The sequence below is a fragment of the Cydia splendana genome, chromosome Z, assembly GCF_910591565.1.
Source record: "Cydia splendana chromosome Z, ilCydSple1.2, whole genome shotgun sequence".
Taxonomy (NCBI): Eukaryota; Metazoa; Arthropoda; class Insecta; order Lepidoptera; family Tortricidae; genus Cydia; species Cydia splendana.
Window position 1 is genome coordinate 43147903 of NC_085987.1, and position 24957 is coordinate 43172859.

General features: G+C 39.9%; 1 protein-coding gene across 1 annotated transcript; it reads left to right on the forward strand.

Moving 5' to 3' along the window:
- The first annotated feature begins 9926 nt into the window (after positions 1 to 9926).
- On the forward strand, positions 9927 to 23175 carry LOC134804077 (phosphatidylserine lipase ABHD16A). Its single transcript, XM_063776984.1, has 9 exons — positions 9927 to 10069; positions 11050 to 11103; positions 12428 to 12738; positions 13186 to 13346; positions 14413 to 14666; positions 15145 to 15309; positions 20635 to 20819; positions 21986 to 22166; positions 23018 to 23175. The coding sequence occupies exons 1-9, from the start codon at positions 10001 to 10003 to the stop codon at positions 23114 to 23116; spliced, it is 1479 nt and encodes a 492-aa protein (XP_063633054.1). The 5' UTR covers positions 9927 to 10000; the 3' UTR covers positions 23117 to 23175.
- Positions 23176 to 24957: the final 1782 nt, after the last annotated feature.

Consider the following 24957-nt stretch of genomic DNA (forward strand, 5'->3'; position numbering starts at 1 on the left):
TATAGGCATGTTTTTATATAAGAATCTGTTGGTTTTGGATACATGGGATTATTTTTTTATATATACACTTATGTATCTTTTTTTGGCTCTAGTAGTATGTAAAATATTTTGCAGATTGAAGATTGATATATATTTGTATAAGAACTTGTTGATTTTGATTAAATGTGATTATTTTTGTTAACTAATATGTATAATAAATAAACATTTTTATCTTTCTACGTATTTTATTTAACACCGAATACGTCCCTGTCGTGGCTAAGGTGCATGTGACTTTCCAAAAGATTGAATATGATATTATCTTTTTAGACCATTTTAACCCCATTCAACAAGAAATAAGGTTTAGAATTCAATATACATGCATTGTACTTCTAACTTATTTTGTAAGTAAATTGGTTGGCGCCTACAAGAACAAAAGCAGATAATAGGATTGTAATAGAACAATGCCATTGTTAGTACAGGTAAGTGAACAAGATCAGTTCAAAAAATTTTAACTATAACAGAGCCCGAGCTAATCCTATTGTCTATTGTTAAGTAAAACCGCTCGTGCCACGTGCCACAACCACCTGCATAAAAACCTGCGTACTTCGGTTACTGAGTGCTGGCGAGTCGAACACTACAGAGCCAGTCTAAAATGTGTCATCGAGATGCGTAACAAAGGCGCGTTATCGGAGAGCGCACCTACACTGGTTTTTTGAGCGTTGGACTAGCCCGCGCTCAGGTGTCAAATAGAATAAGTATGACCCTTTTTTGCAGGTAAGTAGCACGTGCGGTTTTACTTAACAATAAACAATAGGATTAGCCGCCGGGCTCTGTTACAAAACTACGAACTATACACAATGGGTCAGCGCCGGCCACTCCAAGGGACGCATTTGTGCGTTAGAGGGAGCAAGTGTTATTGCTATCTCATTCTACCGCATGGCTGCGTCCCTTGGAGTAGCCGGCGCTGGTCCCTTGTGTACAGGGGCCTTTAGAGCCCTCTAAATTGAAAAAATGCCCCAGAACGAAAATACTGGCGCACTGTGGGCTGAAATTCGGCTCTCAATGACATAGAAACCGAAGTTGTTATTTTTATGTTTTCGTGATTGAAATAGGTTTTGCTAGGCATTATTATGGTAACCTAGAGTCAGATCAAGAATAGTCTGCAGCGGATTTGATAGCCCACGCAGTGAAAGTGTTATTTTAAACGTCAAACTTCTATGAAATTATGACGTTAAATGACACTTGCACTGCGTGGGCTATCAAATCCGCTGCAGACTTTTTTTGGTCCGACTCTATGAATTTTACACGCTTTGGAATGAAAATTGTCGAGTCACGAATTTTTTTCAAAAAAATGTATGGAGCAGGAACAAGAAATCATTATTAAGTACTCAAGAACCGCAAAACAAACCGTAATATCCTCGCAGATGGTTATACTACGGATTATTTGTGATTTTTTGGCAAATTACATATTATTATATCCGTCACGGGTGCGGCTTTAAAACAAAAACATTAATTGTTTCTATGGAAAAAGCAAAACCAAAACACACCACGAAAACCAAAGTCAACTGTTGAGATATTTTGATTTTTTGTACCGGCTCCATACATTTTGTTTGAAAAAAAAAATCATAACTAGTATTTTCGAATTAAAACCAAAATATTACTTTGCTAATCCGCGAAAAGATAACGTGCTAGTCAATCAGCGCTAACCCGTTATACTTACTTGCGTATTTTTACATGCAATTAATATTCCCACCCTCCCACCGCAAAAATAAATACGCAAATAAATATAACAAACCACCACCAAAAGAATAAACATCGACACGTGTTTAGTATTTTCGACTCAAATCGTCTGAAACTTACAACTTAGCATAAACATACTGGGCAAAACCCATTTCAGTCAATAAAATCTTAATATGTTGACTTTGGTTTTTGTGCTTTTCCCATAGAAATAATTAATGATTTAAAAAAAGCCGCACCCGTGACGGATATATGTAATATGCCAAAAAATCACAAATAATTCGTAGTATAACCACCTGCGAAGATATTACGGTTTGTTTTGTGTTTCTTGAGTAAGTAATAATGATTTCTTGTTCCTGCTCCATACATTTTTTGAAGTGAAAACTTCTTTAGCGGCGCTGAGCACTTTTTGAGGTGGGGAAAAAAATGATAAACTCGATCCAGCGTAACACATAACCACATAACGCGTAACGTAACGCTGACGTCATGTGTCACGCACAATGTTATTCACCAAAGAACTTTAGTCATAACGTATCATAATCAGGTGAATTATTTAAAACTGGAACTTTTATATTAAGCAATAAAGCTCAATGTTCTAATCTTGTACGGGCTGAAATACGAGGATCTCACAGTTACATTCTAACTTTATATCACTCAAATATAATTCAATAAAGCTACATCTTGATAAAATCGCTAATAAAAGTGAAAACTCAAAATATCATGACCAAATATATTTAGATGCGAGGTCTGCAAGGTAACTTTACAATTTATATTCGAATTTTAAACAATGAACGCTACAAATTTAAGCTCACTGTCCAGCAATTTCGGAACTAAAGTTATTCAATAGAAAGGAGGATGGCCGGGATGGGTCAATTATACATAGTGCTGCAGACATTTTAGACTAGTCATTGGGTTTTCACTTCTGTCGGCACTCCAGGAGTGCAACCCGATTTTTTTTTTAATTCGTAACTCGACAACTTTCATTCCTAATCGTCTAAAATTCATAGGTTACTATAACAATGCCTAGCAAAACCTATTTCAATCAAGAAAACATAAAAATAACAACTTCGGTTTCTATGTCAAAGAGAGCCTAATTTCAGCCCACAGTGTGGCGTCAGTCCTCACAATTTGGTATTCAACCGTCCGCACCTCATTTTATCGGTAATATCGGCCAATATCGGCGGTTGAATTCGGCGAGCCAAGTTGGTGTTTGCATCCGCACCTCCTGATTCGGTCGGGCAATTTAATCAGATTGGCGAAAATTTTACTAGTCAGGATCTGGTCAGGATACGCCTTTAGCCCCCATTCCCATGGGCGCTTTTACAACGCGCGTTAAAAAAGCGTTTGAATGACACAAATAGATACATGTGTATTTCTATTTATTCACACGACAGCGGTGGCACTTTTTATCACGCGTTGTTAGATTTTCGACTTACCTAAGCCTTGGTCGTTAAATCGAATTTAGCCCCCATTCGCACGGCGGCTTTTTCAACGCGCGTTAAAAAAGCGTTTGAATGACACAAATGGATAGCCATGTATGTTATTCACACGACAGCGGTGGCGCTTTTTATCAAGCGTTGTTGGATTTTCGACTTTAAGGCCCCATTCGCACGACAGCTTAAAAAGCGTTGCGTTAAAACCCGACGTTGGCGCTTTTTTACCGTTTCCAATATTTGTGTTCATATGAACGCTTAAAAATCACTTGTGAGTCGTACTGCCACGTACGCATCTCAGCAAAGCCATACTTTATTTGCTATTACGACGTATTATTTGAATATAGCTTGAATATTTCAGGAATTTGTAAGCATAAGTTGACATTTTTAAGGTGAAACTAATAATAATCTTGACGATTGACACCAAAAATTGACACTTGACAGCCAACTGACAGCAGCGCCGGCGCTTTTTTAACGCTTGTGAGAACAGATACACGGAGTTCCGTATGGTCTATTCAATTTGACGCCAACGCTCAACGCCGAAAATCGAACAGTGCTCGATAAAAAAGCGCCGCGCTTAAAAACCGCCTTCGTGTGAATACATACATGGTTATCCATTTGTGTCATTCAAACGCTTTTTTAACGCGCGTTGAAAAAGCTGCCGTGCGAACGGGGCCTCACACTCCTACCTTGTCGTCCGCCTCGCAGGACTACGGCGTAAAGCCCCCTCCAGACTATGCACGTGAATCGCGGGCGAAGCCGCGAACGCGAGTGTGGAGTCGATTTCGCTGTCTGCGAAAATCGACTCCACACTCGCGTTCGCGGCTTCGCGCCGCGATTCGCGCACGAGTGTGGAGGAGGCTTAAGATATAGCTCACACACCATCCTACGTTGTAGTCCGCCTCGCAGGCAGGGGCGTATTTTGAAATTTGGCGCCCCGGGCCAATAAGTTACGGCACCCCAAAAGTTAAGGAAAAAGAAATAAAAAAAAATACAGAATGTTTAATTATTTTTGACGTGAAACATTAGGTAAACTTCTATAGATAAAAACCCGTAGAAGGGGTCGTAAACCCGGTCGGACCAAAAACAAGATGTAACGAAGTGTTATGGTGTGGTGGCATATATCTCTGTAACTTTGTAACTATAAGTAATACCTGAATATATAGTTTTGATATATAGAAAAAAGTAGCCATTACTCAGAACTGCATGTGCTGCAAACATTATATTAGTTGGCGCTGATTCTGCGCTAGAAACGACGCATTCGGAGCTAAAATTACCCCCATCTGTTTATTTAGTAAGTAATTACTCATGAGTCCATTAACCGATTCTGGTGAAATTGGTGTCATTTGATAGATCTTATTCAATGTTAATGCTGTAAAAAACTAAAAATGTGGCATTTTTATAGAAATTTTACAACTGCTTTTGCTTGAGGCCACCGTGTGCGAAAATTAATGCACAAAACTGACGCAAAATACCTATAGAACGATGAAGCAAAAACAGTTCTTTACGATCCTTTTTAACCCTAGTAGAACATATTCATTTCCTCAAATAGGTACCTAATGCATTAGAATTTACGGCGGCGCTAAAGCGGGTACGGGCGCCTGAGACTGTAGCTTAGAATGGTCTTGCATAGAGGGCGCATGCGGCGCCCGTTACACTGTAATGTCGGGCAAAGCTCTGACATACCAACAGGGCGCCTGCGGAGTCTTTTACACTGTAAAGTCAGGCTTCTTACATTCAGGGCGCCTGTTTACACTTTGAGCTTTGCACGCTCTGATTTAAAGGGCGGCTGTGGCGCACTAACTTTCCACGCAACATTTCACGTAAACGACTGCGGCTGTGTCCGTTATACGAGTATCCCTATTTTTTATGTTAATTTTAAATTGAGATTGTCAAGAAAAAAATATAAATTAAGAAGTAAAAGTTAATTGAATGGCGCCAAAACCGATACTAAATGCAATCGGCCAGGGGCGGCGACGCCGCCCCTGCCGCCCCTGGCGGATTGGCGCCCCGGGCCATGGCCCGGATGGCCCTAGGGTAAATACGCCCCTGCTCGCAGGAGCAAGAAATAGCTCACACACGGTACTAAGGGCCTACCGCGAACCACGTTGGACGTGCTGCCTCCCTGTCACACTTACGTACGAATTTACACGCGCGACAGAGGGGCAACACGTCGAACGTGGTTCGCGGTAGGCCCTCTGTTTTGCCGTCCATCACCAGTACTGATTCGTTTCTCACAAGTGTCGGTCTGTGGTCGGTCTATTTACTCTTGAAAATGTTACGTGCAATTTAAAAAAAGAAAATAGCTCTTCTGCTATGTATTTTCTTGTTATTGGATAAAAATAAAAAAGAGTGTGGGAAAAGAAACTGCTAAAAATTCGCCAGAGAACGTCATATTTCTTAAGTATTGGTAATAATTGTTGCAATGTCTATTCCTCCATTGTTTGTTGGAGTAATTGCACTTAATTGGGTGATTTCTGGCCCCAAAAACAGCGATTCCTTTATAAATTTCAAATAAAAAATGGCGCGCACTGTTGTTATACGTCAAACACGGTAGTCCTCAACGTAGGACGACAAGCAAAGAATATAATACTCACTAGGAGAAGAACGGTAACTCCATACAAAAAAATGTCCCCAACCGTTTATACGTTTATACTAGTGGCGCCGTCGTTGTGTACCAATGGAACTAAAGTTGACAACCGGTTTAGCCTGGCGGGTATTGGTAGGTAGTAATTCTGTTGCTAAACATATTTGTTATCTTCATATCACGAAATATATGAAAGATGCAAATATTACCCCTTGTTTGTGGTATTATCAATTGATTTAAATAAAAGGCATATTTATGTTTATAACATTGTATTATTTTATTTATTAAAAAAATGTTTTACATATAGAAATATACACTGAAAATTAAACCCTGATAACTTAATAAAAAAATAGACATTTATAAAGCGCATTCACATAGTTTTCAGTATAATACAAATAACTTTAGGCATGCCTACCTATTACACTTTACACAACAGATACACTACACTTGTAAAATGCCGTGTGTACACGGCATTTTACACAGATTTCCAACTTGTATTCATACATTTCTTCACTATTAATTAATACGCTTTCCAGATGCGTTATGACGCGGTTCCTTCTGAACCCACTAAAGCTATGAATTTCACTCAAATATGTATCTTCAACAGCCGTTGCTCCGCATTTAGCACATTTTCTATGTGCATTGCTGTAATCCATGTAGGTACAGACTTACAGAGTCTTAAGTGGTAGTACCGCTACGTTGTATTTATTATTTAAAGATTTAATAAATAAAATTTTCGTTATGAACTTTAACCACAGCAGTTGGACAGAGTCATTGACAAATATATTTTTTTATTATGGTGGGTAGACGTACCTACCCTCCATATATTTTATGAACATTGATAAAGACAGTTGGAAGCAAATATTCATTATAAAACTTAATCGCGTGTAGTTAAGTTTTAAGTGTTTTAAGTCCCGTTTTATGATTAATAATGTAAAAAATTCGTGAAAATTTAAATCTTAGTTGGGAGCAATGTTGCTGTAGAAAAATGTTTTTATTTTGATTACTGGCAACTTTTTCTAGGAGGCCAAAGCACACATAGAAGCTTCAGGCGCATACATGCGCAATTATTTGGGGACATAACTTTCTTAGGAAGTGAACAGGCCTTGACGACAAGCCACACACAATCCTACGCGGCGGACTACAGCGGTGGGCGGGGCTTGTAGGATTTGTAGGACCCAAGTGGCATCCTACTTGAGTTTGTAGGACGGCTCGCAGTCCGCAAATACAAATACACAATCCTACCCAACGAGGCGGTTTACGAGGCGGACTACAAGCAGGGGTGCGAAACTCCTGACTTCGGTCAAACTCGGCTCCGCTCGGCTCAGCATTGCTCCGAGCAATTATTAGGGTTGGCACCACTTGACTTCCTTTTGCGTGCACGACCACAGATAAGATATTCACTTGATTTTTGACAACCCTAAATAGCCGAAAGGGATAGTGCCATATATTAGAAAGAGCCATCATGATTCGACCCTGAACCGCTGTCAAACTTCGTTTTTGTAGGAAGTTTCCTTTCTGTACGGTAGTACTATTAATTATTCTGTGCTACAAGGTAGGAGTGTGAATGGGGGGCTTAACAGACTATCGCACCGCACCGTGACCTTGGAGTGTCGCACCCATAAGTGAGAGCGAGAAACGTATATCTCTTTTCTTTGTCAGTAGAAAAAGGCGGCAAATTGGAAAAATATAGGCGCTAAGGGATATCGTCCCATAGAAAATTTTAATTTCGCGCCTTTTTTTACTGACAAGATTTGCTTGACCACCTATAGCTACTTTACATATAAAACGCTCACGCCCCGCTCGCGCGCCACCCGTAAAACGCTCCTGTGTGACGAAGACTTAATTATAGTTCGTCAAACCAATTTGACAGTCAGTAAGCCCCCATTCGCACGACAGCGTTTTCAACGCGCGTTAAAAAGCGCTTAAATCTGTTCGCACTCTAAATTCGACTTATCGACCAAAGCTTAAAGTCTAAAATCCAACAACACTGGATAAAAAGCGCCACCGCTGTCGTGTCAATACATAAATGGTTATCCATTTGTGTCATTCAAACGCTTTTTTAACGCGCGTTGAAAAAGCTGTCGTGCGTACGGGGCCTAAGAACCAGGAAAACTATACTCATTTAAAACCCTGTAAAGTAACTAACACACTATCGCACCGCACCGCGACCTTGGTGCGTCGCACTCATGAATGAGAGCGAGAAACAGATATCTTTTTCTCGCCCTCACTTACCGGTGCGAAAGGTCGCGGTGCGGTGCGATAGTGTGTTACTACTTTAAATTCGCAATTTGCAGGCACCTTTCTCTGTCGTTTTATTCTAATTATAGCTGGTCAAGCAAATCTTATCAATAAAAAAGGCGCGAAATTCAAATTTTCTATGAGAAGAGATCCCTTCGCGCCTAAATTTTTCAAATTTGCCGCCTTTTTCTACTGACCAGATTTGCTTGACCAAGTATACATTTCATGGATCGGACAATTGTTTCCGTCTGGAAGAAAAATATATCTCTTTCTCGCTCTTAAGCCTCCTCCACACTCGTGCGCGAATCGCGGCGCAAAGCCGCGAACACGAGTGTGGAGTCCTGAACGCAGACCTGCGAAATCGACTCCACACTCGCGTTCGCGGGTTCGCCCGCGATTCACGCGCATAGTCTGGAGGGGGCTTTACTTATGGGCGCGACGCACCAAGGTCGCGGTGCGGTGCGATAATATGTTAGCCACTTAACCTTACCATTATCTGTAGGGCTACCGCCAATACCGAAAATCGTCAATTGCGGGCATTTTTCTCTGTCACTCTAATTACGCCTTCATTGGAGTAAAAGAGTAAGATCCCCGCAATTTGCGAATTTTAATTTCGCGCCTTTTTTTACTGACAAGATTTGCTTGACCACCTATAGCTACTTTACATATAAAACGCTTACGCCCCGCTCGCGCGCCACCCGTAAAACGCTCCTGTGTGACGAAGACTTAATTATAGTTCGTCAAACCAATTTGACAGTCAGTAAGCCCCCATTCGCACGACAGCGTTTTCAACGCGCGTTAAAAAGCGCTTAAATCTGTTCGCACTCTAAATTCGACTTATCGACCAAAGCTTAAAGTCTAAAATCCAACAACACTGGATAAAAAGCGCCACCGCTGTCGTGTCAATACATAAATGGTTATCCATTTGTGTCATTCAAACGCTTTTTTAACGCGCTTACTTATGGGCGCGACGCACCAAGGTCGCGGTGCGGTGCGATAATATGTTAGCCACTTAACCTTACCATTATCTGTAGGGCTACCGCCAATACCGAAAATCGTCAATTGCGGGCATTTTTCTCTGTCACTCTAATTACGCCTTCATTGGAGTAAAAGAGTAAGATCCCCGCAATTTGCGAATTTCGGTTTTCGCGGTAGCCCCTCTGCTTATTTTTTGCGCATGGCAACATTATTGAATCGTAAACTTAAAAATCGTCGCCCATCCCTAGAATATCACTCTATGTGTCAAATATTTATAGTCTGTGGTGTGGAGCGAAAAGTGGACGCCAATTATTGGGCTGTACATTCTTGGGTTGAGCAATCCCGGGTCGAGCATTCTCGGTACGGGCTAATAATATGCGACCAATATTCGGCGTCCACTAAATGGATTCGTATTATTGGGTCGTGTATTATTGGGTTGAGCGTTATCAGGGTGTACAAGCTCGGTCCGTGCGAATAATATGAAGCCACTCTTTTAACAGGGCAGTAGTGTACAACCCAATAATACGCATCCAAAAAAGTGGACGCCAATTATTGGGCTGTACATTATTTGGTCGTGTATTAACCGGACTCCAATTTACTAGACTGACTGCGACTGTCTATTTGATTCTCCACAGATAACATTATTATAATTTAAAAAATGAATTACTGCGCAGCTAAACTCGTACCACGTTTTGAAGCTTTCTGTATGAAATGCGTATAGCCAACATTACACCAGAATTAAAAAAGAAGTTTCCACAGAACAGACATAAAAATCAATTATGACATGACATACACATCGAAAAAAAAATACTTCAACCGCAGTCCAGAGGAAAGGAAAATGATTAAGGAAATATTTGCGAAATTGTGAATTACAGAATTACACAAAATTAATCAGTTATACTGATTTGGATTTTATATCTAGCGGATTTCTGTTAAAAAAAATTAAAATATAACTGTGTTATTACAGTTAGTAAAATCATAAACTGCTTTCTCGCATCTACGCTAGAAATTGTGTTTTATTTTGTACAAGGCGTGTCTTCTTAAAATGAAACTAACGTGGCAATGCATGTTCTCGCCGAGACTCTACAAGATTTACAAGGAAGGTGCTAGAGATGTAAGTAATACAGTTGTAATACTTTTGTCTATTATGGTATGTAAATTTCACTACTTCATGTTAATTGGTGAATGCTGTCTACATTACTAAGCATAAATTATAGATATGACCGCAATTGTCGGCTAACAGATTTTTTAACAAGGTTATGTAGTCAAGTTGTAATTAATATTTTTTCTTAATAATATAATTTTATGTAACCATAAAAATTCATTTAAAACAAAACTACAAAGAATCTTAAATTATGTTTGTTGATTGGCTTTTTTTCACACAGGGACATGTCAAGATATCAAATTTTTTGCATAGAGATAGTTTAATGTCCGGAGAGCAGTATAGGCTCTTATTTCCCAGACAACATGCTTGGTGCCCAAAGCGCTTACAAAATGTGCTTGCATCTTGGCGAAATAATGCTGCTAGTATTTATTTTCTTTAATAGTTTTTTTAGCAGTTTTTGTTTGAAAAAAAATAAAAAAATATTTATTATTATTATATAATCATAGCTAGCTGACAATTAGTAGTATTTATTTATCATGTTGCAATAAGTTTTATAAATAGGCAAGTCCACATAGTACAAGTCACCTCACGGGGAAATTGCCATGCAAAGCAGCTTGGTCTGTGTAAATGTCTTCAACAACCGAAATTTCCTCCCAAGGTGGCTCATTATGTGTGGACCTGCCTAATGATCAGTCAACTGATGACTAATGATCACACAACATACTAGTTATGTATTACATTGTGTGAATTTACACAAATCCCTTTAAGCCCTTTTTAACACTCTAATCACATTTTCTCTTCATTTCTCTCTTTTAGTAACAAAGATAGTAAAATTTTTCAGTACCATTCTTGCATACACATTGTGCCGATTAAGAAATATAATATTTTTTGAGTCTTTCAAACACATTTAAACCATAGTGCGAATCTGAGTCTATATTGTCCTTGGCATAACGGTATAATTTACAACTGCCCCCATTTTTGTCTTTCAGACTCTCTACCAACCAGAAGGAATGGAGAAATGGGGAGACAAAATCATCTCAACTGTAAGTTCAAAGTTAACTGACTTGCACTAAGTAGTGGTACTCATTTGGGGACAATTAATAGTAGGTTGTGCACTAATTGGGTCTTAATAGGTTAATTAATACTAATAACATCTTATTGGGGCCCATTTCTCGAACGGTAATTGACTAATATTATTAGTACTTGAATTGTCATATCGTACGGGTTACCATGGCAACACACTTATAATATTAGTCTAATACCATTCGAGAAATGGGCCCCTGGTATTCAATAGAAGTACATAGACATACTAGGGTAGAGAACGCAAACTAGTTTTTTTTATAGAAATTACTGGCAAACCAGTGGTTGCATTTCAAAAGTCTTAAGGCGCGTCTCGATATCGCGCGGCGGCCGCGCGAGCAATGTTCGACCGCGGCACACCTGCATTTTGGCGCGCGAGCCAATTTCGACACCATCTAGAACTTATGCGCGGCGGCCGCGCGCGGCAGGCGATCCGACGATCGACCACATTATATCACAAAAAAATATTATTCGGAACGAAGTATAGCCAAATAGAAAAATGATCTGTTGCGATAATCACTACATTTACTGTTCAATGGAAACTGTTTAGTGCCATATAATTTAATTAAAGTACGACACTTTTCATTATCCATGTATGCTGCCGCGCGAGCCAACTGAAATATATACACACCCGTCCCAACTGCGCGCGAACATTCCTTTGCCGCGCGTCGAAACACCGACAGTGAATGGTTCGTCGCGCGGCGCGTGACTCGCGCGCCAATGATCGAGTTGGCGCGCGCGGCGGCCCGGTATCCATTGCGCGCGGCTGCCGCGCGCGCCAATGTTCGATAGCTTGCCGCGCAATATGGAGACGCGGCTTTAGGTGATTGTACAGAATCATAGGACATCCATTTAAATTATATTCAAATGCTAATGCTATCTTGATTCTATCCTATATTATCTTGAATATTTTTTGCCCAATGATATGTTGAGTGCTGTGCTTCCGGTGTACAGGATGGTTGAGTTTACAAACATCTTTACTAGCCAACATTCCAAACACATGTACACATTCATTGTCAACTCGTCTGGACGACCCATAATGTAGGTAGTACAAAATATTATTTATTGAAAACACGTTTACATGACATTACAGTGTATAACTAATGCACCATGAAAGTTAGTTACATTTAAATTAAAGTATTATGATACATTTAAATACGACTAAATTGCAACAACAATTGAACAACAACTATAATCCATCCTCTCACAAATCCTCAGACTTTCACTGCACATGCACTGCACTTCTATCTGAGATGGCACTGTACTCTACATGAATGTATGTTTCAGGCTAGCACCATCCTCAGCATCAGTCTATACACGTCGCCATTCATCTGCTTCTACGTCTACAAGCGCGGTTTCTTTTCCCTCGACGAGACCCGCGTACTTGTTCGGTACATCGGAGGCCTAAGTTGTCTCATCGCCCTATCTTACATCCTGCGGGGCTTGGGACGGGCTAGTAACCCTAAATATGTTGAGTTCATGAAAGCGCTGAACACCCCTCTGACCGATCACAAGGCGTACCTGCAAGGGATTAGGAAGTACGACTTTGAATTCCAATACTGGCCCGCAACTTACTTGTTATCGAAGCAGAAAAACAGGTTAGTATTTTTTTAAGTTTATACAGGGAGTAATTTGAATTCTACTTAACTAAGATAAAAACGAAAACTAAGAGCGGTTTTGAATAATTGCCTGCAAAATACCTTAAAACAGGAATAGGTTCATTGTAGTAAGCATCAAAATATCCTTATTTCTGTGGAAATAATGACCATAACTTTCATTTTGATGCTGACTGTAGCTAAATACTTACATTGCTTTAACAAAATATTGCTATGTGCAGTCAGTTGTCAATTTATAATAATATTTCTGCAATGGTGGTTCCTGCAGTTTTTTTTTACAATGTATTCTTTACTATGACATTGAAGAAAACTACCCATGTATCCAAACCGCCTATCCAAGTCAAGTTGGATATTAAAAAAAATCATAGGTTGACCATGAGAATTACCCACTTTGTATAAGAACTTCTAGTAATATTGACTTATTTCCAGTTCGGCATGGCTCGCCCGGCACCCTTTCACCTCCTGCGCGAACCCCGATCTGCCGGCGTACCAGCGGACTACCATACAGGTGTTGGCCTACGTGGCTACCCACACGTTCGCGCTGAGACTGATATATCCCGGCTCGTTGGGGCTCATACAGAATCTGCTGCGTATGTTTTACATTACATTTTTACAATCACCGCAATGTATGATCTCTTACCATAAATTACCACTTTGGTACAGTTGTAGTGCATTAGTACATTATTGTCGAGGCTCGGAAGTAGCTACTTGCAGGCTGAGGATTCGTTTTAAACGGACGACCTTGGGAGTCCGTTTAATTGAATCCGAAGCCAGCAAGTAGCCTTCCAGCCGAGTCATATATAGTGCTTTTCTCAAAAATGGTGCAAGAAATATAAATATCATAGAAATATTTTACAAAAGCAACTTTCTTAAGTAAATTTTTTCACAGAAAAAAGTAGAAACAATTGAAAAAATTAGCTTTGCCGCCTTTTTATTAAATAGAAGTGTATTTTTCTGCCAAAAATACGCCAACCTATTTGAGACAGCTAAATAGTCGCGGTACTAATCATCTGTTTGGCTGTTTAATGGGCCTGTGCCTTCATTTGATATGGCCATTTCAACTTTTAAAAAGTTTGGAACTCGACAAATAATGGAATTTGTATGCAACATTGCAGTCCCAAAATCGAGACTGCAATGTTTTTAACTTTTTAATTTTTGACTGACCATAAACTACGCGCTTCGCAACCTATTTTTTAAACGGCAAAGTCGACTTTGCCGTCCATTTTTGAGAAAAATTATTTTCCATTTTCACGGAAACGTACGTGTCTTGCTATTCAGTCAGTCTCGGTACAAAAAGTACTGAGGTTGACTGAAGTAGCATGACAAATACGAACGTTTCCGAGAAAGTACGATGGAAGACAATTATGCACTACATCTCGCTGCCCCAATATTATAGGGTTCTATGTTTCACTTTTATCGAAATGAAATTTGAACATTGTCATAGTGACATTAAGTCGAATTTTTAGGGGGGGAAATAAGACCTACATATAGTTTGAGACGCATACTGCTTTGCGCGAATTCAAGTACACATTTAAGACTCATTGTATGATATTCTTGCATTATGTAATTTATGTACATATTTGAATTATAATAATTAGCTTATTAGCCACAACAAACGCAATAGTAAAAAAATATAAAAAAACGTATTCTTAACAGGCACAGCATTATTCCAAGGCCGCACTCAGCTGGTCGAAGCTTTCAACGGCCAACGCGCCAAACTGCGCTCCGCTGACGGTAACGACCTGGACACCATGTTCGTGGACAACCGCGAGGAGTCCCCTAAAGGGAAGATCCTGGTGGTATGCTGCGAGGGAAACTCTGGCTTCTATGAGATCGGGATTATGACGACGCCGGTGAAGGCTGGCTTTTCAGCGCTTGGGTGGAACCATCCAGGATTTGGAGGCAGTACTGTAAGTAAATGTACCTAAAAGTGGTCTTATTTGTAATGGGACAGGCATCTTATACTTATTTATTTCCTCTATTCAGACAAAGCCGAGATAAACCTATGTTAGAGTCGGACCACGCTGAGTTTTCATGCCACTTGCATGTATTGCATATGCATTCTTACTGCCAAGTTTGTGTAATGTTAGAATGGTCAGTGTCTATCATTGTGAAATTTAAGTCAAAGTCCAAATATTCTTTATTCAAGTAGGCATGCTTAGCATCAACCATTTTCAAATAAAGTCCTAAATTACATTTATATAAAAAAATATTGTTCTAGCGCTTATAGGACTGGAACTATTAGTTATCGACGCCTTCTAGATAAATCTATAAACTCTAAATTGATAGCAGTATGTTTGGTTCCGCATTTGACTTTGAATTACTGCACTCAGTTGTTACTTCAATTATTTGATTGTATGATTTACCTATAACCCTCAACCATCGCAGGGCCTCCCGTACCCGCCGCAAGAACAGAACGCCATGGACGCCGTAATGCGATACGCCATCAACGAGCTGGGCTTCGAGCCGAAGCAGATCGTCCTGTACGGCTGGTCTATAGGCGGCTATGCGGCTACGTGGGCCGCTGTTAACTACCCCGAGGTCAAAGCCCTGGTGAGAGCAACACTTATGAATTGTAGACATGTTACCCCATAAATGAATGCCATAGCGAGTACCAACTAATAAGTAGGCGTAATCCTTTCTGCCGAAAGCCCATATAGCTTCCAAACTGGTACCCCCGGGTGTTGGCAAGTTCTAGAACAAGAATATATTTCCGCACAGATGCATGCCATAGCGAACTAATAAGTGTGTCGCTTAACCTTTTGGACGCCCATGGCCGATATATCCGCACCGCAGGTCCAACGCCAAAGACGGATTAATCGGTCACAGACCACAGAGCAACATAGACCTATGTGCATATGCATAAAGTTCAATTTCAGTTTTGACACTTCGGTGACGTGGCGTCCGAGTGACAGCTTTTGTGTTTGACACGGCGTCGAAAAGGTTAACTTCAAACTCTGGTAAATCCATTTGACCCTCAGCAAATATCTACCCTGTTACCTTTTCTTAATACCAAAATTGCATAATCTGACAGATGGATTTACCCGAGTATGAAGTTAAGCGACTCAAGTAGGCGTGGTACTTTCTGTTAAGTTAAGTTTGATTTTAAAACGAAAGAAATTCAATTCCATTTTCTTTCTTTTGACTACCAATTTTTCTTGCATGGTGGGCCGCTAGAAGTTATTGCAAATTTAACTAATTTTGAGATTTCTAATTAGACTCTTTTGCTCTGCCGTTTTCTAGACATTTAAAAATATACATTTTTTTCTATGAAAAAAAATTATAAGAATCTAATTTGTCACTATACACTGTACACATATGGATGAACAGTAAGCAGCAAGTTAAGTGATCACCCCTGCAAACAAATTTCTATGCAGGAGGGGGGGTCACTTAACTCTGTTTACAATAGGGAATATTAGGCAAAGCTCTGCGTAGGTGGCACCTTTGTGGCACATACAGTAAACAAACCACATTGACACATGTCCTACCGCGAAACAAGAAAATCGAAATTTCGTTATCTAATCTCTCTATCACTCTTGCATATTCGAGCGATAAAGAGGCAGATAACTAAATTTCGATTTTCGCGTTTACCGGTAGGCCCTTGTTAAGAGCGCTCTTACAAGAAAAGTCGAAATAACGCAAAATTGATGATACTAGTCGACGAAATTCAGGACTTTGTGCTCATTATTAGAAACAATGAGTACTTGTTCCAGTAAAAGCGTCTTCTTATCTTTTTAAATATCGTTGTAAATATTAGAAAAAGAAATTAGTAATGATTTTTTTCTGATGGTCGTTTCCGAAAAACCCCGTAAGGCACTGAATGGCAAGCTCTTATTTGGAAATGTTGAGAAGTTTACTCTACTAAACCTGGCTATTTTGTATTACTAATACCCTGTACTTTAGGCATATCAAACGATATTTTTCCTACACACCTTTGAGAAAGAGAAAATCAAAGTAAAACGAACTCAATTTTCTCTCCGAAACAAGTGTCAATTCCTACGAAAATCTACTTAATATCGAAGTCATTTTCATACTCAAGCAATCTGCAACGTTTGCTTATACTGTTGGTATACATTAGTGTTTATGAAATTCTACTATAATTTTTTGGCAATTTTTTGAAAACTACTCTATATTACCGATGACGCGCGCTGCGCCAGCTCAGTGCCGCGGCAGAGCTTGTAGAGGCAGGACGTGTGTCGGTCGGCTCCGCACATTTTCAACGGCGACAACGAGATTTTTTATCATTGTGTGCGGCGGGCGCCGTGTAAAACGCTATACTGTGTGCGTGTAAACCGCAACGAGAGACTTTGATCCTAGCACTGTTTTTATAGTATTATAATTTATAATGGTACAGTTTAATAAACTACCGGACAGGATTAAAAATATTTGAAACGACCTGACATTCTATATGTATTAATTTTGACTCAAGATAGTACTCAGGGTCTGATGATGGAGCTGGAAGGTGGTCACCGGTACCAATCAACCATGCAACTAAACCACTTCGTGTTTAGGCTCGTTTTATTCATCTCAACAAGATCTTTGACACAAGATAGTACTCATGGTCTGATGATGGAGCCGGAAGGTGGTCACCGGTACCAATCAACCATGCAACTAAACCACTTCGTGTTTGGGCTCGTTTGATTCGTCTCAACAAGATCTTTGACACAAGATAGTACTCAGGGTCTGATGATGGAGCCGGAAGGTGGTCACCGGTACCAATCAACCATGCAACTAAACCACTTCGTGTTTAGGCTCGTTTTATTCATCTCAACAAGATCTTTGACACAAGATAGTACTCAGGGTCTGATGATGGAGCCGGAAGGTGGTCACCGGTACCAATCAACCATGCAACTAAACCACTTCGTGTTTGGGCTCGTTTGATTCGTCTCAACAAGATCTTTGACACAAGATAGTACTCAAGGTCTAATGATGGAGCCGGAATGTGGTCACCGGTACCAATCAACCATGCAACTAAACCACTTCGTGTTTAGGCTCGTTTGATTCGTCTCAACAAGATCATTGACACAAGATAGTACTCAGGGTCTGATGATGGAGCCGGAAAGTGGTCACCGGTACCAATCAACCATGCAACTAAACCACTTCGTGCTTGGGCTCGTTCGATTCGTCGCAACAAGATCTTTGACAAAAGTTTGTACTCAGAGTCTGATGATGGAGCTGGACTGTGGCCACGGGTACCAGTCTACCATGAAACTGAACCACTTCGTGTTTGGGCTCGTTTGATCCGTCGCAACAAGATCTTTGACACAAGATACTACTCAGGGTCTGATGATGGAGCTCGAAGGTGGCGACGGGTACCAGTCTATCACGTAACTGAACCACTTCGTGTTTGGGCTACGTGTTTGGGCTTCGTGTTTGGGCATCGTGTTTGGGCTTCGTGTTTGGTGTATCACCTAGTGTCAAAGATCTTGTTGAGACGAATCAAACGAGCCTAAACACGATGTGGTTTAGTTGCATGGTTTATTGGTAATGGTGACCACCTTCCAGCTCCATCATCAGACCCTGAGTACTGTCTTGTGTCAAAGATCTTGTTGAGACGAATCAAACGAGCCCAAACACGAAGTTGTTTAGTTACACGATAGACTGGTACCCGTGGCCACCTTCCAGCTCCATCATCAGACCCTGTGTATCTTCAGTGTCAAAGATCTTGTTGAGATGAATCAAACGAGCCCAAACACGAAGTGGTTTAGTTACATGATAGACTGGTACCCGTGGCCACCTTCCAGCTCCATCATCAGACCCTGCGTATCTTCAGTGTCAAAGATCTTGTTGAGACGAATCAAACGAGCCTAATCATGTTACTACATGGTTGATTGGTATCCGTGACCACCTTAATCATCATCATTATCATCAGATCCTCAATACTAGTTCGTTTTTAAACCCTCGTTGATACAAACTTTACAACCTATAGGTACCAAATGCTATGACGAAACATGTAAATAAGCGAGTACCTATAATTTATTTCGAGTAATACTTATACCTTCATAAGTACGAGTATTGGGCTATTCATAAATTAGTTTCAAATGGAAGGAGGAGGGGGGGGGGGGGGGGTCTGGACATCGGATGATGGTAGTATGACCTAGGAGGAAACAGAGTCATCCGAAGCATGATTTTTGGATGATTTGAGGGGTGGGGGGGGTCAAAAATCGTCAAAAATAGATGACAAATTAATTTATGAACACTGCACACACTTACATTTGCACTGCATTTAGTATTTTCGTACTTACCAAATAACAGTATTAGGACTTTAAAAGTTAAGCACAGTTAGTGTTGTTATGGTTGATTTCAATATGCTTCGCGAAGGATCAAGAATGTTTAATCCATCATTGTAGTGCGAGTGTGGTAGAAGGGATCGGCATACTGAGCTCGCACGGCCTGCCGCAGCGCGTAAAATACCTAAACTCGCTCAACGCCGAAATGTAATAGCGCTCTTAACAAACCGCCTTGATGCATCAATGTCATATTTTATTGTCTGTGAAAACTTGTCAAAAAACAGTTTAAGGCACAGTATGTATAAGTTAGTCTATGAATTTACTGAGTCGGTAGTGCTGCACTCTGGCGGCAGAACATTGCAGTAATATCCCCTATTAACTATCGATTATATAAGATATCCTCCACGCAGTAACTATCTTCTAAATAAAAGAATATTATACCAAAATATGTAAATCACATCCGTAATGCATAATAGGCCTGTTGCAAGTAGCAAAGAATCACGGAAATAATGGTTTCAAAGAAACATATATGTTAATATGATTCAAAAAAATGGCCCAATCTCAGTATAAACTGAAGGATTATTAATATATTCAATAAAATAAAACTGCAAAATTCTCCAATCGGCCATTATTACTGAAACGCCAATCAGAAGCGTTCCAAACAGTGACGTCATCAATCTATAACATATTTCTTAGAGCCACATAGACAACCTCATTGACCGAAATCCATACGTTCTCACCAAAGAGTTCGAAGGTGCAAAAAAAATGTTATTTCGCCACTAAACATTTATTACGTCCAAAAAATATTATTACACTATATAAAGGAGATATCTATTTGTTATTATCTAAATAAAATGCTAAATAATACGATATTTCACAAACAAACTTTTTTAATTATTTGGCTGAATGGAACTATCATTGCCATGTTGGCTGTCGTAACTAGAAAAAATGAAAAATTAAAAAGTAAAACCGGCGCTCGGTGATTTTCACTCAAAATTTACTTGTATCTAAATAATTCATCTTAAATTGCAACCGTGTGAGAGTTTTTGTCTAAAATGAGTTATTGTGATAAATTTTTGTAATGTATTTATCATCCCTAATCGTAATATATGGTGCTGAAATAACAATATCATTCGGATTTAAGGGAAATTCGTAACTGTAAGTATGTAAACAATGTCTACCACCCTACCACCAACTAAATAGTGACGTCACAAATGTCGTGCGAGGCGTTTTCGCGCGAGTTTTAAACTAGCTATAATAAAATGCAATTATTTATGTTAAATCTTATGAGTATAGCTGAAATATTGTGTTTTTCGGAACCAATACAAGTGTACCGACAATAATAAAAGGGATTTCAAAATTTGTCATCAGGCCTATTGTAGACATTGTAGTCCTTCGTATTTTCTCGGAAACGTTTCCGTGAAAATACGATGGAAAACAATTGAAGGGATGTTTACAAAAACAACATAACTGCTTAGAGCGGTTGACACTTTTTTAAGAACATTGTTAATCGTTTCAGGTGTCAACCAGTATAGTCAGTTATGTTGTTTTTGTAAACATCCCTTCAATTATGCACTACATCTATACATTCATATTTGCATATTCCATAGTTCAAACTATTAGCTCCATAACATCCCCTTCCTATCAGGTCCTCGACGCAACCTTCGACGACCTACTCCCGCTCGCCGAGAACCAGATGCCTTCGTCCTGGTCTCTCCTCGTGAGAGAGGTGGTCCGGTCGCACGTGGATCTCAACATCGGAGAGCTGTTGACTCAATACAATGGGCCGGTGCAGCTGGTGCGCCGGACTGAAGACGAGATCATATGCTTGCGGTGAGAATATATTAGGGAAATTACGCGACGCGACACTAAAGTGTATTCATCCTTACATCCAACGTATCATGTAAACAAACACTTCTTGAAGACATTATCGCACTTTTCTCTGGAATTACACAATAATCATCAATTAAAATGTTGTTGTATGTATGTACTTAAAGAATCAAAGTATCGAAATCACCAATGAATCACTGAAAAATATCATTTCTAATAAGATTTTCATCAATAATAGCAGTAACGAACGGATCACCTAAAAACTTGGCATTACGATGTCTAGATTGTCTATGAATCGTATTGTTGGATTGACAATTTGATGTCACGTTTGTTTACATGACACGTAAGGATGAATACTCTTTACGCACAAAAAAAATACTTCCATATTTATTTCATTACCGTAAAATCAGGTTACTATAGTCCTTAAGTACAACTATGGTCCGTTTTTAACGTTGATTCTTAACGCGCCTTTATGATTTGTACTCGATACAGTTATTTTGGAGCTTAGCTATATTATATACTCAACATAATTTGAAAAATACTTATACTTATTTCACTGGACCATAGTTGTAAGCTGTGAACTAAAATTACCAGCTTTTATGGTACCTACAACGAATGAATCTGTTTTTTGCTGATTAATACCATTCATCTTTGTTACACTCGTTGAAAATATGTATGCTTGTCTCTTCCGCTGTTCTCGTTAGCATGTGCACATATCTCGCTTACCTAGGCGCTTAGCGCTACTCAAGAGTAACTAAGTGTACAATTTTAACAATTCTATTTTGGAACGCCTAGTTATAACCTATCTTGATTTATATATCACTAGCTTTTGCCCGCGACTTCGTCAGCGTGGAATTATTAATTTAGGTAGATAGCTACCTACAAAATTAATAATTTCACGATATTTTATTCAATCTGCGTTTTGTTGATTCACCATACAAACTTCAACCCCTCTTTTCACCCCCTTAAAGGGTGATTTCTTGAATGAAAACTACCCTATATCCTTCCCCGGGACTCAAACTATCTCTTTACCAAATTTCAACAAAATCGGTTCAGCGGTTTAAGCGTGAAGAGCTAACAGACAGACAGACAGACACACTTTCGCATTTATAATATTAATAATGTATATAGTATGGATTGTCTCACCAAAGTAACCAATGTTCGAACAGGGCCGGCCAGCTCTCGTCGAACCGCGGCAACCACCTCCTGCTGAAGCTGATCGAGTCGCGCCACGAGATGTCGCCCGAGGCGCTGGAGGCGGTGCGCAAGTACGCGGCGCTGCTCGAGAGCCAGCGAGCCGCGCTGCAGAGGCAGGATGTGGATGAGAATGTCAAGGAGCCTCTCAGGCTGGTACGTAACATACAGACCGTATTACCCGTAGACTATAGACTTTTGGAGTCGCGCCACGAGATGGCGCCCGAGGCGCTGGAGGCGGTGCGCAAGTACGCGGCGCTGCTCGAGAGCCAGCGAGCCGCGCTGCAGAGGCAGGATGTGGACGAGAATGTCAAGGAGCCTCTCAGGCTGGTACGTAGCATACAGACCGTATTACCCATAGATTATATACTTATAGTAAACTCCGTGGGCTTTTAACCAAATCTGAAGGGTTAAGAGAACAATGTTAGTACGATTCAAATTAATTCTGAAATCATAATGAACAGACACCGTATTATAAAGCGATCACAAAGAGCGTGAGGCGAGAATACTATAGTTAGGTACTTGCAAAATGTTATACGCCGCGACCAAGCACTACTGCGTTGCATTCCTCGCCTAATTTAGGGTTCCGTACCCAAAGGGTAAAAACGGGACCCTAATACTAAGACTCCACTGTCCGTCTGTCTGTCACCTGGCTGTATCTCATGAACCGTGATGTAGACAGTTGAAATTTTCACAGATGATGTAGTATTTCTGTTGCCGCTATAATAACAAATACTAAAAAAAGTACGGAACCCTCTGTGGGCGAGTCCGACTCGCACTTGTCCGGTTCTTTTATATGTCATGTTGATCCCCAGAATTTTTAGATATTTTAAATGTACATACATGAATACAGGTAAACGTGAACGCAACAGAAATAATCACACGCCCTCCCAAACTAAGTTACTTAGTACGAGAGCGTCTATGTATGGTGACGCCGAGTTGTATTTTTTTTTCTTTCTGTTTGAGGTGATAGAGGCGTAGTAAAGTAACAACATTCTTTTTTTTAGATCTCAAAATACATGCGCGACTACCGCTCAAGCCACTGCACGCCGCTACCCGAGGAGCACTTCGAGGCCATTATGGAGAGTCTCGCGGCCCGTCAGTAGCGGTGCGTTGTTGTTGTCATCCGTGGCGGCCTGCTAGTTCACAAGTGACGCTGTAAAAATGTACAGAATTGGCGCCCTTTATAATTGTCTACCCGAAGACACACTTGGAGGCCATCATTCGTGGATTCTCGGCCCGTCAGTAGCGGTGCGTTGTTGTTGTCATCCGTGGCGGCATACTAGTTCACAAGTGACGCTGTAAAAATGTACAGAATTGGCGCCCTTCATAATTGTCTACCCCAAGACACACTTGGAGGCCATCATTCGTGGATTCTCGGCCCGTCAGTAGCGGTGCGTTGTTGTTGTCATCCGTGGCGGCATACTAGTTCACAAGTGACGCTGTTAAAATGTACAGAATTGGCGCCCTTCGTAATTGTCTACCCCAAGACACACTTGGAGGCCATCATTCATGGATTCTCGGCCCGTCAGTAGCGGTGCGTTGTTGTTGTCATCCGTGGCGGCATGCTAGTTCACAAGTGACGCTGTTAAACTGTACGGAATTGACGCCCTTCGTAACGCTCGTCGTCTACTACTGTAACTACTGAGAAAACTCAAAATATCCCTAATCACCTACCACTAGGGAATACTAATATTACGATTTGAAAAGTCCCTTTTTCAGGGCTAAGAGATTTCTTACGTCTAACTCTAAACACAAATTACGTGGTCAAATATGCAGGGTAATTTGATGAAAAAAAAAATAATAATAAATATAACTAAACATAAAGCATGTTGAATTTGTGACAGTCTAGAATTCCGTTTTTGATATTTATGAAACTTATGTTATACAATTACCCTGCATACAGTTTACATAATGTGTTGTGCTGTTGTGATTTTGGATGATTGTGTCAATAATTATTAATTAATTAATTTATTTATAGCTTTTAACATTATGGCGCTATTGGTCATAGAGTAACAAAGCAATTACTTCGATATTTTAAAAACGCAAGGACAGTGTGCATTTATTTCTTTGTATGATTTAAAAAAATGATTTTACTATGTGATTCCAGATTTACAGCAATTAATAAATTAATTATGTTAAAATTTCAGAGACTTGAAATATTCAAAATTAAAGTGTGTATACTGCCCTCCTAAGCCGAAAAGCTCTATCTCAAAAACAAATGATTTTGTAAATGGAATTCTCAGTTATAGAAACTAAAGTATACATTAGCAATGCATTTTCTTTTGAGATAGCGCCACTCGGCTTAGCAGGGCAGTATAATACATAGCAAAAGAAGCGGAAATTTACGGGCACATCCCTACTTCTAAGGTAACAAAGGCGTGTTACAAATGTTACAATATATTTGGGAACTTACACCCTTATTCATAAACGCGCTACAAACCTCAATTAGCTAATAATCGTTTGCCTTTATGTGTCATCTCGACTTATGTGTTTGTAAGAAAGGGATAAAACATTTAACTACATTTAAATAGGGATAAGACATTTAATAACAAATTTAACTAAATCAGGCCCGTAAAGTTTTATGAATAACGGGGTTAAGTCTGTCGCTATCTGTTTCATGCTGACTGTACCAGTACGGCTACCACCAGTTTTGACATTGACATAACGCTCACGTTTACGTAACTTACTTTCTATGCATCTCGCTCGTACTCGCATATGCGAGCAATAGTGCAAGCGAGATGTACAGAAAGTAAATTACGTAGACGTGAGCGTTATGTCAATGTTAAAACTGATGGTAGAGGCTCAGGTACCAGGTACAATAAAACTTTACAAGTACTTAAATACTTATGCCTTTTCTTTTGCGATGTTTTGTGAATCTGACTGATGTAAGATTTTGATGTTTTTAAACATTTATATTGCTTTTATTTATCATTCCGATCTATAT

What these genes read in the sequence shown, in the direction of transcription:
- LOC134804077 (XM_063776984.1), top strand. Translation starts at nt 10,001, where the DNA reads ATGAAACTAACGTGGCAATGCATGTTCTCGCCGAGACTCTACAAGATT. An exon ending in GACGAGATCATATGCTTGCG is followed by an intron (nt 20,820 to 21,985) that starts GTGAGAATATAT and finishes ATGTTCGAACAG; the next exon opens with GGCCGGCCAGCTCTCGTCGA. An exon ending in TCAAGGAGCCTCTCAGGCTG is followed by an intron (nt 22,167 to 23,017) that starts GTACGTAACATA and finishes TCTTTTTTTTAG; the next exon opens with ATCTCAAAATACATGCGCGA.